The sequence below is a fragment of the Tachypleus tridentatus genome, chromosome 1 (genome assembly GCF_004210375.1).
Source record: "Tachypleus tridentatus isolate NWPU-2018 chromosome 1, ASM421037v1, whole genome shotgun sequence".
Lineage (NCBI taxonomy): Eukaryota > Metazoa > Arthropoda > Merostomata > Xiphosura > Limulidae > Tachypleus > Tachypleus tridentatus.
In genome coordinates this window covers 20,733,020-20,760,897 of record NC_134825.1, presented here as the reverse complement: position 1 = coordinate 20,760,897, position 27,878 = coordinate 20,733,020, and the positions used below count along the sequence as shown (strand labels likewise).

General features: G+C 35.6%; 1 protein-coding gene across 1 annotated transcript; it reads left to right on the top strand.

Moving 5' to 3' along the window:
- The first annotated feature begins 1,213 nt into the window (after positions 1-1,213).
- On the top strand, positions 1,214-17,353 carry LOC143244274 (inactive selenide, water dikinase-like protein). The gene is made up of 3 exons (XM_076488634.1): positions 1,214-1,410; positions 3,937-4,149; positions 16,592-17,353. Exons 1-3 carry the CDS (start codon positions 1,287-1,289, stop codon positions 16,774-16,776), a joined length of 522 nt encoding a protein of 173 aa, XP_076344749.1. The 5' UTR covers positions 1,214-1,286; the 3' UTR covers positions 16,777-17,353.
- The last annotated feature ends 10,525 nt before the right edge of the window (positions 17,354-27,878 follow it).

Below are 27,878 nucleotides of genomic sequence, written 5' to 3'. Positions count from 1 at the left end.
AATTTTTTTATAATCAGTAATGGAATTTGGTGTTACATCAGTTGTTAAGGTGCTATATTTTATATGAAAAAAAATTAAGCAACTGTCATATTCCCAGATACCACTCTTATAATGTCTCAGTTAGTTGTGATATTTTCAATATTTTTCTCTCTCTCAAGTATTTATAAATGCATATTTATATATATGAATGTAATATATAGCTTTGTAAAAGAATGTGTGTCAGCAGAGTTGTCTTTGCATGTTTGGATCTTGCGAAAAAGTGTGCTGGAATATAGATTAGGCCTAAGGTTTACATGTTTGTTCTAAACATGCTCTTGCATTATAGGGGTATTCTAATAGTGAGAGCCATCTCAACATGGTGGCTTGTCCTGCTAATAGGTTAACCTCTCTTTAGGCAGTAGATTAGAATTAGGATTGAATCTATCTGAACCTGGGCATTTAGCCCATTTATCATGTAAAATGTTCGATTCAGAATTACTCTTACTTAATGTTGAAAAATTAACAACAATTAGAAAAGTAACTTGTGATAAAAACATTTTGTACATCACTTGAGGAAAATGTGTTCAAATTCAGTGTTTGAATGCAATTAAATATCATGTGTTTTAAAAGCACAGACATAGATAAAATACTAAATGTTGCATGTATTTCATTTCACTTCTCCCAAAGTATTGTAGACATTAACTATTTTTGTAAGATGTACTACTCGGTTGTAAAGTGTGTGAAAAAGAAACCAATTAGTCCATGCTGTGATTATATAAATTACATCAACATTTACTTTGTTAAATTTTCTTTTTTGTTGTGAATCTTGGGTCTTTTGTCAGTCTTTATCAGGAAATTATACTTGGGTATTCACTATGTGTTCCAATATTGGACATGGTCATAACATAACAAGTTGGCCAGAAGAAATGTCCATATTAATTGTTCAGTCAGCCTGCATTTCTGTCCTGCATCCAGTGAAACAGTGTTTCTTTTCAGATGCTGTAGCAGTAATAGTAGATGCATTTCAATGTTGTATACCTTGGCATTAGCTTAAAACTGCTTTACAATGCTACCATATACCAGTTATGTGCTTTTGCCTGCTAGTTAGGTTTACAATAACCACTTTTCATTAATATCTTCCCTTTTTTATTAACAAAAAATATAAATAACAACTACTTAATTTGTGTATTCTGTAATTAAGTGTTTGCATTTTTTGTGCATAAATATTTTTTTTCATAGCCCTAATGATGCAGTAATTGGAGACGTACTTGTGCTTACCAAGCCCTTGGGCACTCAGGTAGCTGTTAATGCTTACCAGTGGCTTGAACAACAGGACAGGTGGAATAGAATCAAACTCTGTGGTAAGTGAAGATGATACACGGAAAGCTTACCAACGAGCTATGGACAGCATGGCAAGGTTGAATAGAACAAGTAAGTCTCATTCAATTTATATATTAACTATTATATAACAAATGTGAAGAGATGTGGTATAGCGAACAAAGAATGTTTTATGTCACATTGATGAATTTTGTGGTTAATATAACTTTCAAATTCCTTGATAATTTAGTTTTATTGGAATACGTGTGGAAATATTCATAATTTATTAGTACTGTGTAGTGGATAAAGGTAAGTTATCTTCATTTTACTGTAACAGTTTGTGCTTTGTAGTTTTAGAAATTTATAACTCTGTAAGCTTGTCTTTCAAACACACACAGAACTGGCAGTTTTAAAACAAATATAACTGTTATGTGCATCAAAATACTTGTTATAATATCGATGGTTTATGGAAGTCATTGTCATAAACATATTTTATCCTGGAGACCATTTTAATGATATTCAATACTTAGGAATTTTTAGTAAATTATATTTTGGTGTTTCTCTTGTGTAAAATTTACACCTTGTTTATCTTGTTGTTTTTAGGTGTGTTGAGAGAGTAAATACCACTTATTTTAAGGAACATTGTATTTTCTTGATTTGTCATCATATTTTCTGTAGAGTACATATTTTTTTATCTTTTTCATGGTGCATGATAACTCTAAAAAAAGTTGTAATACAATTTGCTTTTTGATATTTCAATCCAGAGCTTACTGTGATAGTAATTTTGTGCTTTGTGTCCAATTGGACCCCAGGTGTTCTACGACATAACTTTTAAAAGGTGTGCTGATAAAGGATAAACCGCAGTATTTGTAAGTAAAACTGTAACATGGAGGACAAATAGAGGAGTTGGGTATCATCAAATCATATAAGTGTACAATATAACATGATGTTTGATTATTGATCACTTGCTATATCTTTCAGGAAGGAAAGGCTCTGCTTAACTGGATACATACACATAATATATTCTTTTGGTCTAGATTAAATTCTACTCTTCTGAAGATGCTGTTAATGAAAGCAGTGGAAACTGTTTACAGTTATGTCCTTACATATTTACCACACAACTGGATTTACATTTGTTTTGGTTTCTTTTTAACATCACTCATATGAAGAGTTATTTTAAAAAAAATTGTATCAAAGTAATGACAGTGGTAATGAGACATAAATTTTTAAAAGTTGTTAACATTTTGGAAAATAACTATCGAACATTATAAGTTGCTTTTTAAAGCTTAGTGCCTGAATTCTTGTTAGTTCTAGCAAGCTTGATGCCCATATTGCCAAGGGAATTTTGGAACCCCAAAATCTTGCACTGTCAATATATTGAGTGTTAAATTATTTGTGTTCTGAGTGTGGTGTTTTTATTGTGTGTGTGTGTGTGTATATATATACAGTATTGAAAATATGCAAGGAAATGCACAAATGATGAACTTAGATGGGTCACAAGCAATTGTTAATTGCAAATGAATGGTCATTTTATCATCAGTACAATACTTTGTACAGAAAATACAAAAGAAGTGAATAATTTGTTTCTTACTGGAAACACAACAGTATATCTTTATTTTGCTTCTGTAACTTTAACAGTGTATTATGAAATATTGTTCCAGGTATCCTGTAGTACTTTCACTTCAACCAGTTTTTTTTTGGTTATGACTGAACCTAATCATTTATGCATAAGACTAGATAATATTCATATAAGGACTGTGATTGCACATGTAATACCAGTTATTTTGCCACATTTTCTGGATCTTTGGGATATCTCTGCTGCTGGAATGAGTATCCTTGTGAGTATTACAACTATACCTCGTGGGATCTGTGGGAAAAAATTAAATGGGGATCCTTAACCTGTTCAGTGCCATAGACGAGATAACTCGTCCAAGCAGATCGGTAACACAGTGCTACGGACGAGTTAATTCGTTCTCAATAATACCTAACTTCAATGCTAGATGTCAGCACAATACATGCATTTCACCTACTTGCACATTGTTTCACTTTCGATCCAAAATGGCATCACGAAAAAAGTTACAAAATGAAGAAGCATTAGAGTTGTATTGTAGCAGCTGAAATACTTGGCAGTCAACAGGTTAATAACTGTTAACTATTATGGGGACCATCATTAGACTTTGGGGCCTCTGACATATCCACCCAGTAAAATAGGTAATTACTGTAATTGCACCTGTGATTCCTGCCAACAGATCTTATTCCTGAAGTAATGGTATGATGGCTAAAAATCATTGTATCTGTTAGTGATACATGTGCCATCAGAAGCACTAGTTTCACTTACCCTCTTCAGTTTCCATTTAGTCCTCCCTGAAACATATCTCATATTGTAGCTTGGACCAGTAATTTCGCCTTTGGCATTTTTGTTCTGGAATCATGATAGAATCAATTGCAATTGCTTATTATACCATGGCTATCTGTACTTGTACAGACATCATGTTGGTGTGGCCCTATCTGATTGAAGCAGCTCATTTCATAGAGGGGATACCTTAACATGTGCATCTGATACTCCTTCCATTCAGTTTTTCCATTACTATATAAGTATTTTTGTGTAATTAATTTTACTAATTTGTGTTTGACTTCCAGGTGCTAGGCTCATGCACAAGTATAATGCTCATGGTGCAACAGATGTCACTGGTTTTGGTCTGCTAGGTCATGCACAGAATCTTGCTAAGGTGCAGAAAAATGAAGTTTCTTTTGTGATCCACAACCTTCCCATCATTGCTAAGATGGCAGCAGTTGCTAAAGCATGTGGTAACATGTTCCAACTACTTCAAGGACATTCTGCAGAAACATCAGGTACAAATGAGTTATGTTAAACTTTTTTATTTTTCTGAATAATACTATTTTTTGTTGTTATATTTCATATTCATCTAATAAAAACTTATCAGTGAGCTTTTCTCTTGAATGCAATTTTAAGTGTTGTAAACTGTGATTATTTTGATTTCCTATGAGCAACAATTATATTGATTAGTGTATCATTAGGCTAATTTGTGATGCTGTCGGTTGGTTATTTGGGCTCTAGGCCTATCGGCTGTCATGGTCACTAGGAGTCGTCAGTGTGTTGAGACTTCATCATCACTGAAGGTGTGAAAGGCATTTGATTGGTTGTTGTGTGGCAGTGCAAGTTAGAGGGAACACTGCTTATCATGTCTGTGGACTTGTATTAAAAATTTAACTGTTGTTTTATAAATGTATGTCAATAACTTTGGTACCAAATTGTAGTATTATGCATAAGTTAATTTCTTAATTTTAAATTATATATTTCAGAAAAAGAGGCTTAATATTGATTTTATGTGTGCGTGGTACATTGCTTTCTAGTTTTGGTCATGTTTCAGTTTCTGATGCTCACATTACAATGTCTGTAGTTTCTTATGAATTAGAAGCTCAGATTTCTGATAGTGAGAAACTGTTTGCTTCTGATTTAATATTATGTTTTAACACTCCTCTGAAAAGGCGTTTCTAGTTCTCCAAGCCAGTTCCCCTGGCTGTGGTTTTGCTAGATAGTAGATAGGGACAGTGGGAATCTCGTTAATCCATTCATTAATGGATTTAAATGGCAATTTCATTTAAATACAAAATTATTAGCCTAATATTAATAACCTTTCAAGTTGCTCTGGGGCCTATTAGGCCCCACTTTTCGTATGAGTGTTAAGAAAACTGGCATTTAAATTTATATTTGAAAATGGTAATAATAAATGTGTGTGAGTGTGTAGACACACACATGTAATGTATGGAAACCAAAAATATTAATGTATTTTATAAATTACTGGTATACTAGTGCTCAGATTAAGATTTGCACTCTGTTTTATAATAGATGAGTATAATTGTTTATTGAACTTGCTATTTTTATACTCGTTTACATTAAGGTAAATTTTGAAAAATTATACACAGCTAGCAGTTTTGCTATTCAGGGAATGTTTACATAATTTGAGAAAGGTGGAATGGCTCATAAAAGTTGATGAAATCAGTCTTTAAAGTGATGTTCCTCTTGGTGTGGATTTCTGTTCATGGTGAGGGGACCTCCCAGGGAAGGTTCTGTTCTTTCAGTTTACCTCCTCTGGGATCTAAACATCCACCCGCGTGTTTGCGTGCGTGGCGACCCGTGTAGGGGAGGAGAGGATCCTGGTGGTTTAGGGGTCCAACCTAACACACCACTTTGGTTTTAATTCCTGTAGATGGGTGGCCTTTGGGTGGCGTCCCCTGGTCCACTTCAGCTAGAGTCAACCAAGTGCCAGCGTTGGAAGTTCTCAACGGGTGTTGTGAACGTTGTGTCTGATGCTGGTGTTTGGGTATAGTGCTCACGAAACCCTGATGTTGCTGCAATGTCCTTGCATGACATTGTAGTGCATCCCCTCGTAGGGCTTCATGGTGGGTGGGGTCAGTGTGCACTGAAATTTTCCTTTTTTCCTATGGATCCTTCAATAAAAAAATTAAATAAAATAGTGAAAACAGTCAATAGGTAAATGACCACATCTTGAAGACTGTGAGCAGCAATCTTCAACATCTGTAACACCTGTACCCCATTTTCTTATATTACATTCTCTTTCAGAAAAACCTTTAGGGCAAATGTCCCCCTTTTTTATTCAGAAGGGACCAGAGGGACTTGCTGGCTCTCCAAAGTCAGTAAAAAAGCTTCGATCTGGAGACATATTGGTTGAAACATCCACATCCCAACAGTGAACTCCTCTTGAATTCAAAGGCAATTGGGGATGTACCTATTGAGGTTACCCCTCATGCTACCTTGAATTCATCACGAAGAGTTATAGTTGAGAGGGACTTGAACGTCCCTGAGTCAGAGATTCTCGCTGGTCTCCACTCGCAAAGACGGAGTTACACTGCCGACAGATATCCTCGTTTTGACATTTACATCACCACGTGCACCTGCCACCATCAAGGCAGGTTATCTAATTTGCAGGGTATGGCCGTACATTCCAAACCCTCTTTGATGTTTCCAATGTCAGAGGTTCGGCCACTCAAAGACATCCTGTCGTGGTTCCCTGACGTGCTCATTGTGGTGGCAAGGACCACGATGCCTATGAGTGTCACTCGGACCCACATTGTGTCAACTGCAATGGTTCCCACCCTTCCTACTTTCATTCTTGCCCAAAATTGTTGGAGGAAAAAGAGGTGCAACATTTGAAAACAACCCATAACATTAATTATCCTGAGGCTCAGAAATTGCTGTCCTCCACTTCATCTTGGACATATGCTGCTGCACTTCGTTCCACAACTACAGTGGGAGTGCAGACAGATCTCTCTATACCTCCAAGAGAATCGTTTTCAAAACAAATGAAAAGCCTTTTTGACCTCCATGGTTAAAAAGGTTGATGAATCGATTTCTACACCCATCTCTGTTCCTCCCATACAGTCCAACAAATCTCAAGATCCACATCCTTCAGTTTCAAATACAGGCATTTCTTCTGATAAATCTTTTTCTCCAACCCCACGATGCAAAACAATCATTTGTTCGCATCCTCAGTCAGTGGAATCCCCTTCCAAGAACAAAGACCTGCTCCATCGACTCAGGGCAGGATCCATGGAGGTCGATAGACCTCCTCCAAATAAGGACAGTAAGAAACAAAGACGTGGTCATAAACAGAAGGGTTCTCCAGCCACTTCACCTACCGTAATTAAAAACGGCCACCTTGGTACAATGAAACTGTCGAGGTTTACGTTCTAATCTGGATGATATCAAAACACTGATTGCTTCCTACTATCCTGTATGTCTTTTTTTACAAGAAACATTTCTAAAACCTGCTGATACACTCACCATATGGCAGTTTTCTCTGTACAGAATGATAGGCTGTGTGATGGATGAGTACATGGAGAGGTGGCACTATTGGTTGATCAGTATATGCCCACCCTGTCTTTGTCACTCAACACACCCTCGGAGGCGTAGCTATCCGTGTTTCCTTGGGTCATACCATCACTGTTTGTTCTCTACATGTCCTGTGGAGAGACATATGATCAATCAGACCTTGATGCTCTCATTGAACAGTTGCCGTTTCCATTTCTAATCCTGGGGGGACTTTAATGGACATGATCCCCTCTAGGGAAGTGCTGTAATTGATAGGAGGGGTCGCTCTGTAGAGCGTATGCTCTCTGATCACAATCTTTCTCTTTTCAATACTGGCTCTTCCACTTATTTTCATGCACCTAGTCAGTCCTTTACTGCTATTGATCTCTTGGTTTGCTCCCCTTCATTATTTTCCCATTTTTCATGGAGGGTTGACAATAATCCACTAAGCAGTGATCATTTTCCTATACTTTTGAGAGAGACTGGCCGTGGTCGATGCCACCCTACCATGTGCCCCGGTGGAAGCTGGATCAGGCAGGCTGGTCCACTTTCACTGCTCTCGCAGAACTTGATCCTGCCATGCGTGAATCAGCCATCAATAGACGATTTTGTGGCAGAGGTAACTGATTGTATTATACAAGCAGCTGCTCAGTGTATTCCTAAAACCTCGACATGTTTTCCACGATATCCTTGTCCATGGTGGAATCATGCTTGCCACTTGGCACGGAAGGCTCAAAAATGGGCCTGGGATACTTTACGTAGATATCCCACACTTTCAAACCACATCGCTTTCTAACAGGCCCGTGCACATGCTTGGTGGGTAAGACGTCAAAGCCAGAAGGAATCTTGGATTAAGTTCACAACTAGCATATCTTCTACCACCAGTTCCAAGGTCATATGGGACAAGATTCGAAAGGTCTGTGGGCACTACAATTCTGTCCCCCTCTCCATCTTACTCTCTGATGGCCAAGAGGTAGCTGATGTCCAGAGAATCGCTGATACTCTAGGTGAAAGTTTTTGCTGGGTATCTAGCACTTCTGCTTGTTCCTCCACCTTCTTGGCCATCAAGATTCGGGCAGAGCGTTCACCTCTTTCCTTTCAAACTGAGTGTCTTTCTGACTATAATTGTCCCTTTACAATGGTGGAACTGAAAATGGCCCTTCATCGGTCTGGCAGTACATCTGTTGGACCTGATGATGTACACTATGACATTCTCGCTATCTCTCCTGCTGCTCTTGATATTCTTCTAATTGTTTTTAACTGGATCTGGCAGGAGAATGTTTTTCCTGGTGCCAGGCTATTATCTTACCTTTCTCTAAACCTGGGAAAGATCCCAAGATTCCTTCACACTACCGTCCAATTGCTTTGACGAGCTGTCTCTGTAAGACCTTAGAGAGGATGGTTAATGCTTGTCTTGTTTGGTTCCTCAAATCAAACAACCTCCTCTCGCCCACCCAGTGTGGGTTCCGACGACAGCATTCGACCACGGACCACCTAATTCGACTTGAAACATAAATTAGAGAAGCCTTTATCAAACATCAACATCTTGTTTCAATATTCTTTGACATTGAAATGGCTTATGACACAACATGGAGGTATGGCGTTTTGTGAGACCTCCATACATATGGGTTACATGGCCATTTACCTTTGTTTATTAAAAACATTTTAATGGACAGGAGATTCCAAGTTCGTGTGGGTTCAACACTTTCCCGTTCTTTTGTACAGGAACTTGGGGTCCCTTAGGGCTGTGTTTTGAGTGTCACACATTTTCAGTATAAAGATAAATGTCATCACTGAACAACTCCCTCTCACTGTTGCAAGCAGGCTCTATGTTGACGACTTTCACATCTCGTGCCAGTCGTTGAACATGAGACATATTGAGCTGCAACTACAAACTGCCCTCAATCGTGTACTGAAGTGAACTGCAGTGAATGGCTTTAATTTTTCTCTTTCTAAAACCATTTGCATGCACTTTTGCTGCCAATGGGGTATCCACTCTGATCCTGAACTCTGTATCGGTGATGTTTCGCTGCCAGTGGTCCCTGAGGCCAAGTTCTTGGGGCTTATCTTTGACCGTAAGCTGACCTTTATACCACACTTAAAGCAGCTACGGGTCAAATGCACAAGAGCACTGAACATCCTCAGCGTCCTCTCTACTGCCAGTTGGGGAGCAGACCAATGTTCTATGTTAAAGATATATCATGCTCTTATTCGTTCAAAACTCGACTATGGATCAATGGTCTATGGCTCTGCCTTAAAGATGCTGGACCCCATTCATCATCAAGAACTTTGACTGTGCACTGGGGCTTTCCGCACCTCCCCAGTTCAGAGCTTATATGTGGAATCTCACGAACCTTCTTTGCACCTTCGCTGTTTGCAACTGTCTTTACTGTATTCTTCAAACCTTCACTCATTATCAAAGTATCCCACTTGGGGATGTGTTTTCCTTCCTCAGTGGGCCTTACCTTTTCAAAACAGACAATCTGCCATTGCTCCTTTTGGCCTTTGCATCCAGGCGCAATTGGATGAATTGGGTTTGTCCTTGGAAAACATAGCAGAATCCACTGGTCAGCTCATCCCCACCCCCCATGGCTTATTACAGCCCCCAAATGTGACCTTTCTTTAAGTCATCTGAAAAAGGCAGATACTCCCGATTGGAAGTACCGTCTTCTATTTACTGAACATCTTTCGAACAACCTTTCTATTCCAATTTATACGGATATTTCAAAATCATGTGACTCTGTGGGCTCTGCCATGGTTTGTTGCAGTTTGGTGGTTGCAAGCAGAATCCCCTCTGCAGCTTCTGTGTTCACTGCCGAACTGTATGCCATATCTCTTGCCCTGGATCATATTGAAGCTGAGCAGTACTCCGACTGCACTATTTATACTGACTCTCTTAGTTCTCTGCTGGCCTTGGAATCACTTCACATTGGTTCACACCCTGTTCTCGCTGATATTCAAAACTGACTGGCCTATTTTTCATTAACATCTACTTCTATCCAGTTTTTTCTGGATACCAGGCCACGTTGGTATTCATGGGAATGCACTTGCAGACATGGCAGCTAAATCTATCTGCTCTGGCACTATCACCACTGTGCCTATTCCGTACATGGGCTATGGTCCTGTATTCAAGGCTTGGCTCCGTGCCAGCTGGCAGTCCACTTGAGTGAGCAACATGACAACAAGCTTTTTCAAATAAAACTTCATATTGGGCTTTGGCCATCTAGCTTCTGTAAAGTTCAGAAGGAGGAAGTTGTTCTAACTAGACTACACATTGGTCACAGTTTTTTAACTCATTGCTTTCTTTTATCTGGAATTGATGCACCAGTGTGTAGTTTGTGCAACACTCAAATCACTATAAGCCACATTTTACTTTTTTGCCATCATTATGACTCTCAACGACAGCACTATTTTAAACATGTTCTATCCCAGGGTTTGTCTGTAACATTGGACAGTGTTATTGGTGATGGTGACACTGTCCATCTTGATAAAGCTTTTAGTTTTTTAATGGCCATTAATCTTTTTAATCTCATTTAAGTGTTGGATATTTATTCATTACACCTTTTTTAATTGTGGTTCCTTTTTCAGTCTCAATCTCTCTAGTTCAGTTTGACATTGTAAAATGGCCAGAACATTAAATAACTTGACACCAGGACTGGAAAGGCCAACTTCAGGTGACTGACACTGCTGTTTGAACTACCCAGTAGTTAGTCGTTTTGGCGAGTTGTTATTACACTTTTGCTGCATGTCATTTAACACTTTTATTATTTAACCTTTTAGTACTGGCCATAATGACACATAACCCAGAACCAGGACTGGAAAGACCAACTTCAGGTGACTGTCGGTGGTTCTTGAACTTACTTGTTAGTCTTCCTAACAGGTTATGATCATTACCATTATGCTAGAGAGAGTCCTTTACAACTTCTTTTACTCTTCTTTCTATCTTAACATTGGAGACTAGGTGTCAACATTGGTTTTATACTTTTTCTGTTTTTCAATGATGTTTTGTTTTACCTTCATTCCCTTCTATGTATTTTACTACATTTAATTTATTTTTATCTTTTTACTGGAAGTTTGGTGCAGACAGCCTAGCTGCTTTGTGCCATAAAACACTAAATCAATCAATCAATTAAAGTGATGTTAACACATGGAAAAGAACATCTTTACATACGAGTGTATAGATCAAGGAATATTTATATGAAAATGTTTCAGTAAAGAACCAATACGAAAATAAGAATAAAATGTAGAACATTCAGAACATTTTGTTTCTAAAATAAACAAGAAGGCTGAGTCAAATATACTAATTCAATCAAGAGAGACTGTATTTATATTACTGGAAACTACAGATTTATTACTAACTATTTAAGCAGGGTACTGGAAAAAGCAGCATGTTCATAGGCACTTGTATGCTTTTACACCAATACTAACACTAAATCTCAGTTGCTCAGAAGGTTTACTGATATTCAGATACTTCATTGTTTCACGGACACAACCATATCATAAACATTTGAAATGTGTTCAGGAGGTTCTAGAGGTTGCACAAATTAAACTTAATTATCAACATGAAAATAATTTTGAACTCAGATTAGTTAAAACATAATAATAATAATACTTACGTAAAACAAACTTGTAATGTTTACTGAAAGTCTGTCATATTTTGTAAAGATACACTTATTGTATTAAATAGTAGTAGAATGAAAAATATAATGACTAAATGAGTATAAAGTGGTCATGTGGTTGGTCACTTTGACTGAGCCCATGTGGAAAGAGTTGATTTGAAATTGGCATGCTGTTTTCCTTAAGGTGTACATATAACTGTCATTCATATTGTTTTCTACTTGATTGACTATAGTATGTACTGTGGTTTCTTATCTGGATATGCTATAGTTAGAGATATAATGAAATTGTAGGTCTTGTACTGTGTATTATTTTATTTTAAAGATCATATCTGAATGGTTTAATGATTTTACAAGTTTAATTTCTTATCACGATTTTGAAAGATTATAACAAGATGGCATATATGAGCTCCATCTTGTTTCAGCAACTTGTCTCTGTGGGAAGTCTGTCAAAATACCTCTGTAAAGCCCCCTGGGTATCATTTACTGTATTAGCAAAAATGATAAACAAATAATTTGAAATGAAAAATAAACAAGTGAAAAGATAGACTTGAAATTGCAAATATAAGAAAATTATGAAACAGAAGATTTTTTACTAAGAGTCACTTGAGAGGTATCTACGTATTTCCATTTGTTAATTTTTAACATTTCATTGTACTCTATGTGAATAAGTTAGTAATATAGTACAGAAAATGAAAAAAAAAAATTTTTGATATTCATTTGTGAGGTGCTCTTAGTGATTTATTTTATGTTTCATTCTGAAAACTTTGGTTTTTCCAAAATTAACCAATATTGGGGAATCCAATCTGAGTACTCCTTGCTTTCATACACTGGATCTTTCTTATTTGGCCATTTCTCAGTCGTTTTTCTCACTTGCTATGTATCAGGTATTAAGTATTTGGTTGAGGACTGCATCTTTTGGCTGGATTATATTCTGCTCGTATATGGTTTTCTCCCCCCATATTTCCATTGCAGGTACTCTGTTAGGGACACTTCTCATTGTTGTCTTATCAACCCTCTCAATTTTGTGCTGTTTCTCTTCTGATCATCTGTTATCCATCACTTACTGTTGTTACCTTCTGCTAGTTCTGATCTTATACTTTTCTTAAAGTTCACCAACCTTTCCATGTTTTACCTCTGGTTCTAGCCTCTATTACAGAAGGTCTTGTTATATCTACTTGGTGGTGAACCCCTCTTGCTGGTTTAGCCTGGGTTCCATCTTCTGTGCTACATAACAACCCCCCCCCCTCTTTCCCTGTCAATTATACTCTTGCTCCACCATTTCCTGTCTCCTTTCCATTAAGGAATCTTGTCCTTCTACTTGATCACCTGTAGAATTACTTTCAGTTATTTTCTTTACACATTCTAGGCATCCATTTACATGGGCCATCTACCCACATGAGGGGTATGACTTTTAACAGTGATCCATCCTCCTGATTATGTTGCTATGGGATATCTCCTTTCCATTTACCTGACTGTTTGAGTGGGTTCAGTTGTTTTCATAATTGATAGTTAATGTGCAGCTTTGTCTTCAGTATATTGAGTTATTGAATACTGCTAAGTGTTTCAGTTCCTGTTCTCTCATCCTTATTCTTGTCCTTATTTGTCACAGACACACATGCCCTATTCCCATACTCTGCTGGGACCTCAGTATTATTCTGCATCCTCTTATTTGTGCCCTTTTGTGTCATTGCCAACCTGCAGTTTCTACCACTTTTCTCTTCAGAAACATTCCTCTTTTCACCTGTGGTTGCAGTCATTAAGATCTTTAAGCTAAGAATTAATTTTCAACTTTCCTTTGTGTTTATATTCTTATTTTCCCAGACTGGTTCTCTCTTGTAAAGTCTTCACCTGCATGGGAGGAAAGCCCTCCCTCTCTTCTGTTTCAATCTTTTATGATTATTTGGATATAAACACTATTGTGCTCTGTTTGTGCCATTATTTGCTACTTGACTTGTGCTTTTCACTTTTAGGGTTTCTGTCTTTAACATTTCATTTCCTGTGATTCCTTTTCTTCCAAGGATAAATCTCCTACTTTACAGATAGGGTTTGCCAATTTTTTAGGCATTGTCTACTTATAGTGTAGTTGCTCGCATGTTGTGTGCATCTCATCCCATCAAGATTGTCACTTCTCTTATTCCCTCTCCATTTTTAATGATCACTGGACAAGATATATTAAACTGGCAGTTTGTCCATTCTATTCACAGTCTGGCTGTCTTGTCTGTTGACACTAATCCCACATTTCTTCTTTGGTTTGTAGCATTTATTTACAGAATCCCACTAGGAGGTTGGTGTTGCCTTCCAGGGTACATTTATTTCCCAGACTTCTGCATCACCCTAGGATAATGGAAAGTGCTCCTACCATCTGTTCCTCATGCTCATTGTGGAGATAGAATGTTCTGCAAGACTAGTTAAGGTCTCTTCATGGTATATTCTGATATATGACATTTGTTTGATTTTGACTCTACCTATTCCATAAACTATCACAAAAAACAACTAGCACCAGTGGTTGTTCTGCTTGCTTTCCTGGCTCAATTTTGCTTACTTTTCACACTAGGTTTCTTCAATCACCTGTGGTACCCTCTGTAGTCAGAAAACCTTTCCAGATGAAATGGGGCTGATGGGGATCTAGAAATTTTTTTCATTTCCCCAGTATGAATTTCACCCCTTTCTTTTTCTTTTTTTCAAGTGGAACATAGAAACCCTTGCCACTTATTAGTTTCTAGTTTCTGGAGTGATGAACCATGGAGAACTCTGATTGGCTGGAACCTAACTGCTAAGTCTGGAACAAATGGTACCAATCAGTGGATAGTGGGATGGTAATGACACTGTCAATGTAGTGTGGGTCACTCTTCAGATAATTATACCAAAATCATGTAAAAAGCCCTTCATATGATACTGTGTCATCCTCCTGTGGTCTGCATCAGTTGAGGCATGCACATTACAAGACTGCCCTTTTCCTGCAGCTCTTAACTTTCCAGTATAGGTAAATTAAACATGTTATTGTCCAGTTGTGTTGAGGGTATGCACCACTATCCCATACCCTCCTCTTTTGTTCATTTCTATTCGGTGTAATTGAGATTAACACACATGCAGTGTACACATCCCTTCCTCCTACACTTGTCTTCTTTATGATGTGAATTGTTCCCTGTTAGTACAGCAGTAAGTCTACAGATTTACAATGCTAAAATCGGATTCGATATTCCTTGGTGCACTCAGTAGATAACCCCATGTGGCTTTGCTGTATGAAAACATACACACACAGACATGAATTTCTGTGCCCTCTTTCTGCAACTGGTGTCAGTCTAATGATATAGTTGAGGCAAGTATGCATCAACATTGTGCACGCACGCACCCACACTGTAGCATGAATGCTGTTCACTTTTCCAGCAGCTTGTGTTGATCCAAAGTTTAACAGTAGAACTAATACAAGCATGCACTAACAGTTTCTTTGTCCTTCTTCTGCAGCTAGTGTCTGTCCAGTAATATCTTGCACTAGAGATGGGGTTTGCACTAGGTATGGTTTGAATAAACCTCAACCAAAATACAAATATTGGCTCTCCAACCTTATGTGTGTAAGTACTCAAATTGCCAGGTTCTTACTCTACCTGTACCCATCACACGAGTCTTGTTTGGTAAAAGCGCAGAAGGAATTAACATGGAGGAATATTGTGTTACCTTTCTATTGATAGAGCTTTAGCTACATAATAATGTCATAATTTAGTAGTGATATTCACAAGAAAACTTGAGAGTTGCCTAAAGGCTAGTGGCTTGGAAATCTCTAACACGGATGCATAAAAAAGATAGCTCTTTGTGCGAGAGGTATCTGTGTGAAATACATTTTTCAAGTAAGGAAAATGTTAGCATTACTTACCTTTTATCTTTTGTTTAGTTTACTCAAAACAACATAATTTACAGTTACTAATTCATTTATATTTTTTTGACAGGCTGTTTAATAATTTTCAAATAACATATAAACATACTTGAAAGGCATTTATGATGGACTGTGTATGTTTAGAAAGTTTTAACATTGAATTTGAAGCATAATTTCTCTTTCTGAATATTATCTTAAACAATAACATTTAAACAGTGAAATTTCAAAATATGTTGAATTGATCTGAAGGATAAAAATACTCTTTACCATTTAGCATTCCTATCAATGTTTTGTATTTAAAATATTGTACTTTTGTAACCTCTTCTGGTCCATTGTCCTTATCCTTTTAACTTTGCATTAATAAAATTGACTCGTAAACATTAGGCACTTTAAACATAAAACATGGGAACCACTAAATGTCTCTGAATGTAAATTTCATTGTATTGATAAATTTGTAATTTACATTGGAATTAAAACAAGTGTTTTATATCAAACACACCATGCCTTTGTGCAAACTATCCGTAGTTGTTGAAATGATAGCTAGGTTTCGAATACTGTTACTAGACATAATGCGATGACACGCCTAATGATATGTGCAAGCCTAGTTTTTAAAATGAATTTTGGAATCAAATATCATGTTATTAATAATAACACAAGTAGATAGTGCATATCTTGCTAGATCTTGTATGTAACATTTACTCCTTGTAGAAATTTTGAAAAGTTATGTTTTGTTCATGTATAACGATCTAGTTTTACCTCATCACTTTGATTTTCAGGTTTGTGTTTTTTAACCTGAGATAATTTTTATTAAGATATCCATTTGGCAGAACAAGGTTACTACTTTTTCAGTAATACTGTTTTTATTACATCATGAATAAATTGTCATATATTCAAATAATGTTTTTTTAAATTATTTCAGATGGTATAATGTTCGTTTTTACATTATTTCAGGTGGTCTTCTGATTTGCTTACCCAGAGAACAAGCAGCTGCTTACTGCAAAGACATTGAAAAAACTGAAGGATACCAAGCATGGATCATTGGGATAGTAGAAAAGGGAAATCGGACAGCTCGTATTATTGATAAGCCAAGAGTCATTGAAGTTCCTTCTAAAGAGAAAGATGGAGAACTATGGTAGCATTTTTACCCAACTTTGTACATTAAAGACTATTGTGGGAGCAAAGTTTTTCATTCCATGCCAAGATGTTTTTACATGTATGGTTGATTTTCTTTCCTCTACTACTTTTGTTTCAACTGTTTAGAAAACTACTTTGTAATATCTGTCTCCTTAGAACTGATTTCAATACATGATTTACACATCAGTCAATAACTTTAATTCTTCTTAAAGGCCTTAGAAATGAAGAGGTGATCCTGAATTGGGCAGCAGGTATCATCTCGTAGCTATCATTATCAGCCTTTTGGACAGAGTTCATCTTGCTTCTTCTGATCACATAATGATTCTGTTCTGGGAATTCTCATTTTGAGAACCATAATAGATGAGGGCTAGTGGTTCAGATGTTGTAAGAAAGTTATTGACGTCATGCTTCTGATAATGTATAAGTCATTGTGAGAAGCTAGAAAATGAAGAGTATTAAAATGTGTTGCTTTTTTTTTTCTTACATTTTTGTTAGTAGTTTAGTGAAACTAATTACATGCAATACAAATTTTATAAATTAACCAAATATTGGCTCCAAATAAATGCTTTATGAAACTTGTATGGTCTGTTTATCTAGCCTAAATATTTCATTGCATATTTTATTTTGCAAGAAATATTGCTAAAATGAAAATTTATTTGCTGCACTATATTTTGGGCACTATGTATGAAATTGGGTGTGCTTTTATGGTTTCATAATTTCAGCATTTTGAACTTTTACTCAGAAAATAAACATTTAAGTTATCACAAAGTAAAAGTAGTTGTTCCTCAAGTAGTGCCACAGACCAGTTACTTAAAGGACTTAGTGATACAGAATCTTAGGAAATATTGAAAGCTGCTCAGAAAAAATTCTTTAATCTTTCGACATTGTAATTCATACATTATTTTAAGGATATAATTTCTGTAATGTAATGTAATGTGAGATAGACCTACAGGTAGATGTGAGATTAAACTTATTCACAACAAAGGAGGAAATAGTTACTGTAAAAAAATGTATAATCACTAGATGGTACCAGTGCACTGGAAATCTGAAGGTAGAATTCCTGCAGCTGAACTTTAAATACAAATATTGTTGTGTATATTTATATCCACTCAAAATATTGTGGTTTTAAGTAAACCTTGATCTGAGATTCATTAAACTTTGAATAATAAGAGAACCTTTAAAAATGAAGATTGTGTTATGGGAGTGTGGTTGTGCAGATGAGGAAAATCATGCACTAAGTTAAAGCAACTAGTGAAGCAGCTGTTACTTTTAATTTCCATCGTTGAGAAAACAAGAAATACTGAAATCAAAAGTTAAATGTTTTCATCTTATGAAATTATGCATAACATGGGTGATATTTAGAACTAGTCTGTTGCTATATAGTCTTCTGATGATACCTGTAAATGATATAGTGGTCTGCAAAATGTAATAAGGAGAAATTAATAAAGGACTAAAGTGTGAGTTTAACATTAAACCAAAGTGATGTTAGGGAATGGAAAGTGTTTTTCTTTGGTTGTAAACACTTTTTATTGTTCTAGCTGTTAATTTAATGCATTTAATTAAAAGGTATTAGTCAAAAAGAAGGTATTAAAGATCATTAGTTGTCATGATGTGGTCTTTCATAACATTTTGCCTTAAAGTGCAAAAAATTTAATGTCTGTAACGTACAACATTTGGTAAATTTTCATTTCTTCACTTTTTCTTGTTTTTCATCTTAGTAAATGCATATTTAGCTAGGCTTACTTTTAAAGAAATACATAAATTTACTGAACAGCACCATGTCATAAACACTAAACATTTTAATGTTGTCATTCACATTATACTGTTCAATGTTTGAAATTACTACTTTCAACTATTCGTGAAATTATTCAGTCATTTTTCTGAACATTTCCTTAGTAACTGTGTCATGTAAAAGATGAAGAAAACGTGTAATGCAGCATGATGATTTTGCATTGCATTCCTTGGCAAGATGAATAGATGAACTGATGAAGCAATTTTTAGAAGTGTCAACTAGTGGAACTGCATTACTTGGTTGGAAACTAATCTGCATGTAACATTTTCCCCACATCTTAATCATGTTAAGAGGAAAATGTTGTTTCCAGCTGACTTTCTTATTGGATCATACTTGGAAAAACTACCAGCATAAGGACTGATGTATTTAGTCAGTGTGCACAATGCCCTCCTGCCACTCTGGTAGCATAGGGGGTAAGTAAAATTTCAATACCCATGGTGGGCAGAGGTCATTGTGTAGCTGTATTTAGAAAAAGAAACAAAAAGGTTCATATTGTTTCCTTTCAGCTAAACGTTGCAAATTTCTATAAATATAACACAAAGCCTACAACATTGCCCTCTCACAGCATTATGAAGTCCCTTTAACTGTTATGTTACCTGAAGAAAATGACACATTTAACCTCATATTTTGTAATCAACATTAATAAAATTAATTCCTAAAAATAATGATGTTAATACTTGTAAATCTAAGTATTGCAGTTGTTAACTTGCTCATTATCCTTCTCGTTACAGGTAGGTTAGCCATTACGACATTCTAGAGAGTTACATTCTGTTATTGTGTTTTGTGAATAAAATTCGTTTTTTTTATATGGCCAGATTCTTTACAGTAGGTGTCTGTGACTTCTTGTTGATAAAATTAAACAACAGGCATACAGCACACAATCCATCTTATTTTAAAAGAATTTATTCAAAACAAGTCAAACATACGTATAAAACTTGTGTTACCCTATTGGTTATTATAGTTAAACCTTAAGCTTTAAATAAGTATCAATTTTTTTCATCAAAGTCCACAAAAATTGGTTCGATTGACGAGACAGTTTATTCTCCTTAGTTTTATTGTTATAACATAATCAGTGATAGATTCACTTGCATCACCCCATGGGTTCCCATAGTTTTATCCAGATCTATTATAACTACACTTTAAAAAAATTGCCACTATAGATGCTCTACAGCTAACTCGTGATCACCAGGTCTCATTATCACTTATACATTAGCTTACATAACTTTGTTTCTGCATTGTTACATATTATGATTTCAGTGTATGTTTATGTATCCAATTTGTGAACAAGATTGATATGTACAGTTTTTTCTAATAAAGGTATATTTTAATATTCGAACAATGGCACAAGTTATGATAAAGGTGAATAGAAAAATTATTTATGTATGGGAATTTTACAAACAATATCAAGTCCCCTATTTGGTCTGGAACTTTCTTGGTATCTTATCAAGGGTTCATGATGAGCAGTTCTATAGCTTAGATTCAATCCATTTAACAGGAAGCTAGCTATCTCTGTGTTCTTCGTTGATCACTCCTTGAGTTTTTCACCATTAAACTTATGTCTTTGTAAAAGTACTAATGTGTGGTATGAATTTGCCAAAGTTAGATGGTTTGTAATGCTTGAAATCTGTAAATGTTCCTGGTCAAATATCTTAGTTCCTGATTAAGTGTAAATAGCTTCTGAGGTATATAGTACAATATCTATTGCAGACCAATAATATATATACTGCCTTTGCTAGTTATTAGTTATATGTATGATATGAGAAAAATTTCCAGAAACTTCAATTTGAATAACAATAAAGGTGATACGAAGTGTTCACTTACACACACACACACACACACAATTGAAGTTTTACAATTCAGGTTTAACAATATAAGTTAATTGCATTTATAAATATAACACTTTAAAATGCGTAAGATAATAAATTTGTCACAGCATGTATTAGTAACATGCAACAGAAATATGTAGCCCTCTAGTAACAACAGTATCAAATATTACTAAATTCTTAAAGTGAACAGTTTTTTATATCCAACAATAAACTTCACATAAACATGTAGCTGATAAATTAAATTTTAATATTTAATAGACTAAGTTCTTAATTTTATGCAGATTTACAACTCTAAAATCAGGGGTTTGATTCCCCTCTGAGCTCAGCAGATAGCCCGATGTGGCTTTGCTATAAGAAAAATACACACAATACACTCTTAATTTTATATAAAAAATATTGTAAAAACTTTCAATTTAACATTAATTTCTTTACACTTGTCCACAAAGTACAGAATGTAATGTAAATTACTCTTTATAATGTTTATTATTGAGACAAATCATTATTTCATTTGTTTATGGAACCAACCCTAAAATATGTCCCACTTGTCACATCCTTTTGGTTCTATAAATTGCCAATATTACTGTCCAATGTTTAAAACTATGTTTTTAACCAATAAAAAGCCAAAGTTTTAATCTATTACATGACATTACATTGTTTTCTATACAGAGAATTGTTTATTTTGCTTTCATTTCAAAGTTTGTTCCTATGGGAAGCACACTGAAGAACTTAATTGGATTTGTAATGACTTTTATTGTATAGTTAGAAAGGCAGAAAAAGTATTATAGTTGTAGGATATTATCTACTTTTTATGTGTTTATTATTATTTTTTGTGTGTGTTATTTAATTTGGCAAAGATTTATAGTGTAGTAGTGCCATTAGTATAAAAAGTAGGGTTCATTTTTATTAACAGTTTGTAACAACAACAAAAGAACAAAAAGGCCCAGGTAAGTGTGCGTGTGTGTTTATATCTATATTTTTTAATATGCATTCCTTATTTATAACTATAAAAGTAATTAAAATGTAAATATTTGAAACTTTTTTTTTTGGGTAAGATAAAAATAACTGTATGCTCGTCGGGGTCTTATGCATTATGTAATTTCATAATTTAACCTGAGCTACAAGTTCACCACTTGGTTTACAGTATGTATGGTGTGATTCTTTGATAGACACAGTCAACAATGCAATAAAATATGTAAGCAGAAATAGCTGCATATTGAAATTATGTTACTTTTCCTAGTTCATAGAGAGGTGCTGAAGAGAGTTATTAACTTTCGCATTTTTTAAGTGGTGAATTAGGCTGTGTAAGGATTACAGGCCTACTTATTTGGTTCCCTTACAGTAGTAACAGTGTTGTTTAAAGTTAATCATGCTGTCGAATCAGATGATAGTTATAAATTGTTCATGAGCTTTGCTGCTAGCTGGCCATTAAATCTACAAGAACCAAACAGTTTTCCTGTATCAGGAACTTGAGTTTATTAGTATATATGTAAGGCAATGTTTTGGTTTGGAAGGGAAGACTTTGATGCAGAATTCCATGTTTTTTGTAAGACTTAATCCAGTTTAGATATAGAAGTCTAGAGAGATTTTTCCATAATGTCATGTTTTCAATGTTGTAACTTGTATGTTAGATAAAGGAAGCATAAGGTAGGATCTATTAAATTTGATTGAAGTCTTGATGGGCATATTAGCACAAACATGGGTTAGTATTTCATTTAATAGAATTGCAGTGTGAAGCAGTAAGCTAGTTTTGAACTTGTTCAGTGATACTCAGATCGTTGTTAGTTATCTCATATGTTCGATAATTTTAATTAATCATTTGTTTAGCTATGAAAGTTTATGATAAAGTTTATTTTTATGGTAGCCACAATACCATCTTCAAGTAAACTTCTGTTAAAAGTGGAAATGTGTTTCTGGAACTTAAGCCTAAAACTAGGGTTTAGCAACTGCTCACATAGACCATGAGTGTGGGAGATCCCCCCACTAAATAAGGGCCCATAGCACTATAATAAATTGAATATGAAGGAGATCTAATGGGAAAATGTACAGGAGCTCTCATATTCTGAGGTATGCCTCTGTCTAGAAAATCAAGGAAAAAATAAACTAATTTGATATTATTGCATGGATTGGACTTTACAAAATATTTATTACCAAATTAAATTAATCTTACAAACTGTAGGCTGCACTAAAATGGTAATATTTTATAGAAAACGTGCACTGTTTGTGGGATTAGTTGTTTCTTTGTCACAGGTAAGTTTCACTTTCAGTTCAAACTGCGACTCCTTATGGCTCTTAAGTGTTCTTCATATTAGTAGAATCAGATGTTGGATTTTATCAGTTTTGGTTTCATTTTTTTTTAATTGTAACATAATGGTGAAGTAACTCATGTGAGTAAACATTGTTATGCCTTTTTACAGTTCATTTTATGAAGTGAAGAATTAAACATTTTGAGAAAGATTTAAACTTTGAGTTAATTTTAAAATTGAAGTGAAGCTTGAATATTGAAATTGCTTTGTAGTTAATGCAAATTGAAGAAATATATTGTTCAGTTTGTACTTACCTAAATTTTTGTTGGGGGAGTTGAATTTACATTTAGTAAGTTAATAACGATGTGGAACACTAACTAAAATTTAGACATAGATTAAACAGAGTTTGGAATACCAAGTGTTTTGTTTTATTTTATCATAAGAGCTTATTCAGTAGAGTGTTCGTGTTTACTCTTATGAATTTAAGAAACACAATTATCATTCACTTCCTTTTTTAGCTGTAGTGTTTCAGTGCTCTTTAGTGGCTCAGAATTAAATTTCCAGACTTGCATGCATCACTGAGAACTGGGTTTTGATACTTGTGGTGAGAAGAGCACAGGTAATCCATTGTGTAGCACTGTGCTTAACAACAACTTTATTCTTATAAAAGACAGTTCAAGGTACAGCTAAAAAAGTGTCAAGATAGAATGGGTGGGTTTCGCATTTTATGGCACAAAGCAACTAGGATATCTGTGCTGTTAAGATAGAGAAATGAACCATTTAGTATGTATCTGCATATGCTAATGTGCTTATTGAATGCTACTGTGCATATTGAACTACTTATTACAAGTAGTGTTATTTGTTTTAAGTTAGCTATTAATGCAATTTGAGGCCTACAACAACAAGCGCTAAAGTGTTCAAGCTTGTGAAAATGTTAACAGAAGAATTGTTTTTTTCAAATGGACAGACTTGGAAATATTGTTCACTGAGTAATTTAAAATTAACAATTAAGGAAAGAACTGTCGCATCAGTTTGTGTAGAGGAGTGGGATAGTGGGTTTAATAGCCAGTCTTATGAATGCTCAAGGGGAAAGAACAGTCACCTAAGTCGATTGATTTGGTTTGTTCTGGATTTCCTGCAAAGCTACTCAAGGGCTATCTGCACTAGCCATCCCTAACTTAGCAGTAAAAGACTAGAGAGAAGGCAATTAGTCATCACCACTCACCAAATACATTTTTTATCAATGATTAGTGGGATTGACCATGACATTATAACATACCTGCAGCCAAAGGAACAAAAATGTTTGGTGGGATGGGGTCTATTATTGAGAGGGCATTCTTTAAAAAGAAAAGTGTGTGATCTAGAGGGAAAAATTATGTTGCTGGGACTTAAATGTCTGCACAAAGAGTGGTCAAAGTTCTCTCCACGACCTTAGGCTATTGGTGCCACTGTAAAGGTCCTTGTAGAACATCAACCTACAGCCAATAAGTCAGGATAGAGAGCAAGGACTATGTCAAGTAATCAGAAACCAGAGATCAGTTTGCATTTTTATCTTGTAAAGAAGCTCGGACAGTATAGGGAAAGAGCAATCAAGGATCACCGAGGGGACAGAGACTAAATGTGGTACTCTGTACAGGATCCCAAAGCTGGCAAAAGCAAATACCATTAACCATTCCCAAAACAGATGAGATAACTATTTTCGTTGGTGGTAAAAAAGAAAAAAATGTGTAAATCCATCAGTATAGATGGGACAGTGACTCTGAATGTGGAATAGGTAGTTGGGGTAGAGCAGGGAACTTCCTCAAGCAGGAAGGCTGCTAGCTACTGAGTACATGCTTGTAAACGATATGTTTTTTGTGATGGAGAGCTGAGAAGAAAGGCACAAAGTCACTCCAACATCAAAGTTAGAGAAGCAGTTAGTGAGTGAACTCTGTCAACTCAAGATGCAGTTCCAATCCACAATACAGTAAGCACCTAGGTTGGAAATACATGATGTATGGATCAGCAGAGGTGGAAGGTGAACATAAAATAATCCAGTAGCTTTAAGACCTCACTGGTTGGCAACCTCTGGAATTGGATTCAATGCTCATAAGAGCACTTGCTTTCTAGATCCTGTCTATACATTGACTTTTCCATGAAACCAAATTGTTTTGATTGAGGAGGACCATGTATTCACTAGGTAAAGACTCCATAAATCCATGAAAGCTTGCAGTGGAGACAAAGCGAACCCCCGTCCCTTCCTTTCACAGTGGGCAATAAGAAGCTAAGAAAGAGCTGTAATATACCCTAAATTATTCCAAATGGTGACCTCTGATACAGGAATACAATAATGGTATATCAAATTTTAAAAAATGCCCAGAACTTAATGAGGAGTGGCAGCTTTACAACTTCAGTGGTTAGGTTAGGACTTTTTAATAATTCTTTTGAGTGTTTTATTTTCTGATAATCTCATGTGATATTATACATGTTTTAAAATGACAGTATTCTTATATGAGAAGACAGAATGTGCAGAGTTGGTGAATACAGTTAGTTAAGAGTTATGTAAAGAAAAACTGTTCACATTACAGGAAATCATTTATATTTGTGTGTGTGTTAATGTATTTATTATTGCTCAAACAACACATACAAGTACGGGAACTCTTTAAATGTTGAAAACGAACTATAATTCTTTGATAAAAAAATTTAGCTTGACCAAAACAAGAGTGGAAAAATAACCCTTGTATAACTGGGCTTTGAATGAAAGTGCAATTTTGTTTCCACTTTTCAAAATATTCACTGTTCATCAGTTTTTGTTGCTATTTTTTTCAATTACATAAGTGATTTAGCAGGAAAATAATTGATGGAAACAGAAAAGGTTCAATTTTATTTGGTATATTAAATGGTTTTGTCAATCATTTTACTCTTCATATTTTAAATAATTATTTTCTTTATATGGGCTCCTCAGTGGCACAGGAGTATGTCAATGGACTTGTTAGAAACCGGGTTTCAATATCCTTGGGCAGAGCACAGATTTGTGTAGCTTTGTGCTTAACTACAAACAAAATGATTGTATGGAAGAGTTTGTATGAACAGATGAGAAAATGAGTATGTCACTATTAGAAATGTGTACTTTATATTATGTGTATGCTAAAGGTGTGGCATATGCGCGTGAAACTAACACAGTTATTTTTAAGCATCATTCAGTACAAAATGAATCAGTCACTAAGAATGTAGGAGTATTTCAAAGCAGCGAGAAATATCGTGAGAAAAATATTTTATTGTGAATGTTGGAGATTTTATAAAGCTGACGGTGAATGCTAACTTATTTTAAGAAACTGGATTGATGTGGTCATGAGTTGAAGACAGTCTCAAACCATTTGGTATTTGCAGAGTCAATAGGAACTTCATTTTTTCCTGCAAGATGGTTAAGAAATTCCACATTGTGTGACTAAGTTCAATTCCCTTGTTCCAACTCTAAACCTATCATTCTTATTCACTGCAGTATTGTGTACAGATTCGTAACTGCATAATAATTTGAGACATGTCTCTTCAGTTATATCCACTCTAACACGATTTGCTAGAATATGTTCAGTGGTTACTTCACTTCGAATGTCTGATGCATCTCAGGATCGATTAGTTTTCATACAGTTTCTGTATGAACCAGGAACCGTATCACTTGCATCTTTATGGGCACACACCTAGACAAGAAAGAGCTGGAATGATGGCCAAACCTTTTGGTACAAGTTAATTGCTGCATATCCTCAAGTCAGTATCCCGATATGTTTCAGGCAAAATGTTTCCTCGGGTTGAAGAAGCATCAGCTATAACTTATTGCTGGTCATCATGCTTATGCTGTGTCGTCAGTCAAAACTGATTACCTTGCCTGATTAAATACGCAACAGGGTACGGGAAATTCATTCTGAAGTGATCTTGATTCCCACATCCAAGGCACATGCTTTGGTTCTCCCTTCCAAAGTGGTCTCTGGGCAGATGCATCATTGACGTTGGCTGCACTAAATACACAGTAAAAGTACTAGTGACAACGTAGCCCAATCATTGGGAGCCAATGTGGTTGTGCCACAGTGCCAGGATATGATCGCTGCTGGTTTACCTTTGACAATGCTCTAGCTCGAGGCCGGGGACTCATTTGAGTGTATGATGCAGTTGTTGGTGTGAACTCTTCTCTTTTGCAACCTATTTGAAGTCGTAACTTTGAATCTAATCCTAACACAAACTAGCTATATTAGGGTTGTGAATATCTCTCTCACCCAAGTGATACCTCAATAGTCAATTCATCTGTGAACTTGTCTATGAGATTGTTTTTTGCAATCTGCTAAAGTCATAGCAGGATATGCATTCTCGTGCAAGTAGTCCAGATCTTTGGCATAGGCAACTACGTGTTGGCAAGGACCACGTTTTCGAGCCTTGAATAGCTGGACCATCCAAATTTAGAATCAGACATTGCTTTGTTGTTGTTGTTTTTTCGATTTCAGTCATTCTTGTAAGTAATCTTGTGTGAAATGCTTTCTGTTGTGTCACCCTTAGCTGTCAGAGATAAGAGTTTTGCCTCTATCACAGCTATTTACGGTTTCAGCATAAATCTCACTCTTGGTCAACTGAAAGCTGAGATGTTCTTAACATAGGGTGCACTGGAGTGAGATGCTGCAGGGCCCATTTCATCTGGCATTCAGTGGGATGCTTGCTATAAAATTTATTATTGAGCACGAATCTGAATTTTTCTAATTTGTACTGGCTTTGATACAAAGATAGAGAGTAGATAGAAGTTACATTAACTAAATTTTAAAACAAAACGTAAAGGGGAGTATGGTACTTTTACTGGAGGAAGAAATATAAACATATTGTTATATTGAATCGTACTCTAGTTAAGTTGACTCAAATTGTTCGAAATTGAGAAAGCAAAGCATTATATCCCACTCTTTTCTAAGTGAGCCTACGTAAATGATGGACACTCCTGCTATAAAACAACGGATATCGTATTCGTGATACATCACTTGACGTTTCAGTGTAAAAGGTAACCGTTTTTAAGGCATTATATACAATTTTACAATAGTTTTTTCTCACGAGAAAGCATGCGCGATACCTCAATTGAGTGGCCTAGTTCCGTGCGTAACAAAGACGTGGGTATTCTTGTGACAAAAAAAACAAAACACATTGGAAAATCTGTCTACTAAGAGAAATCAAACTCTTGATATTAACATTGTAAATCCAAAGATTTACCACTGTTCTGAAACAATAGGAACTTA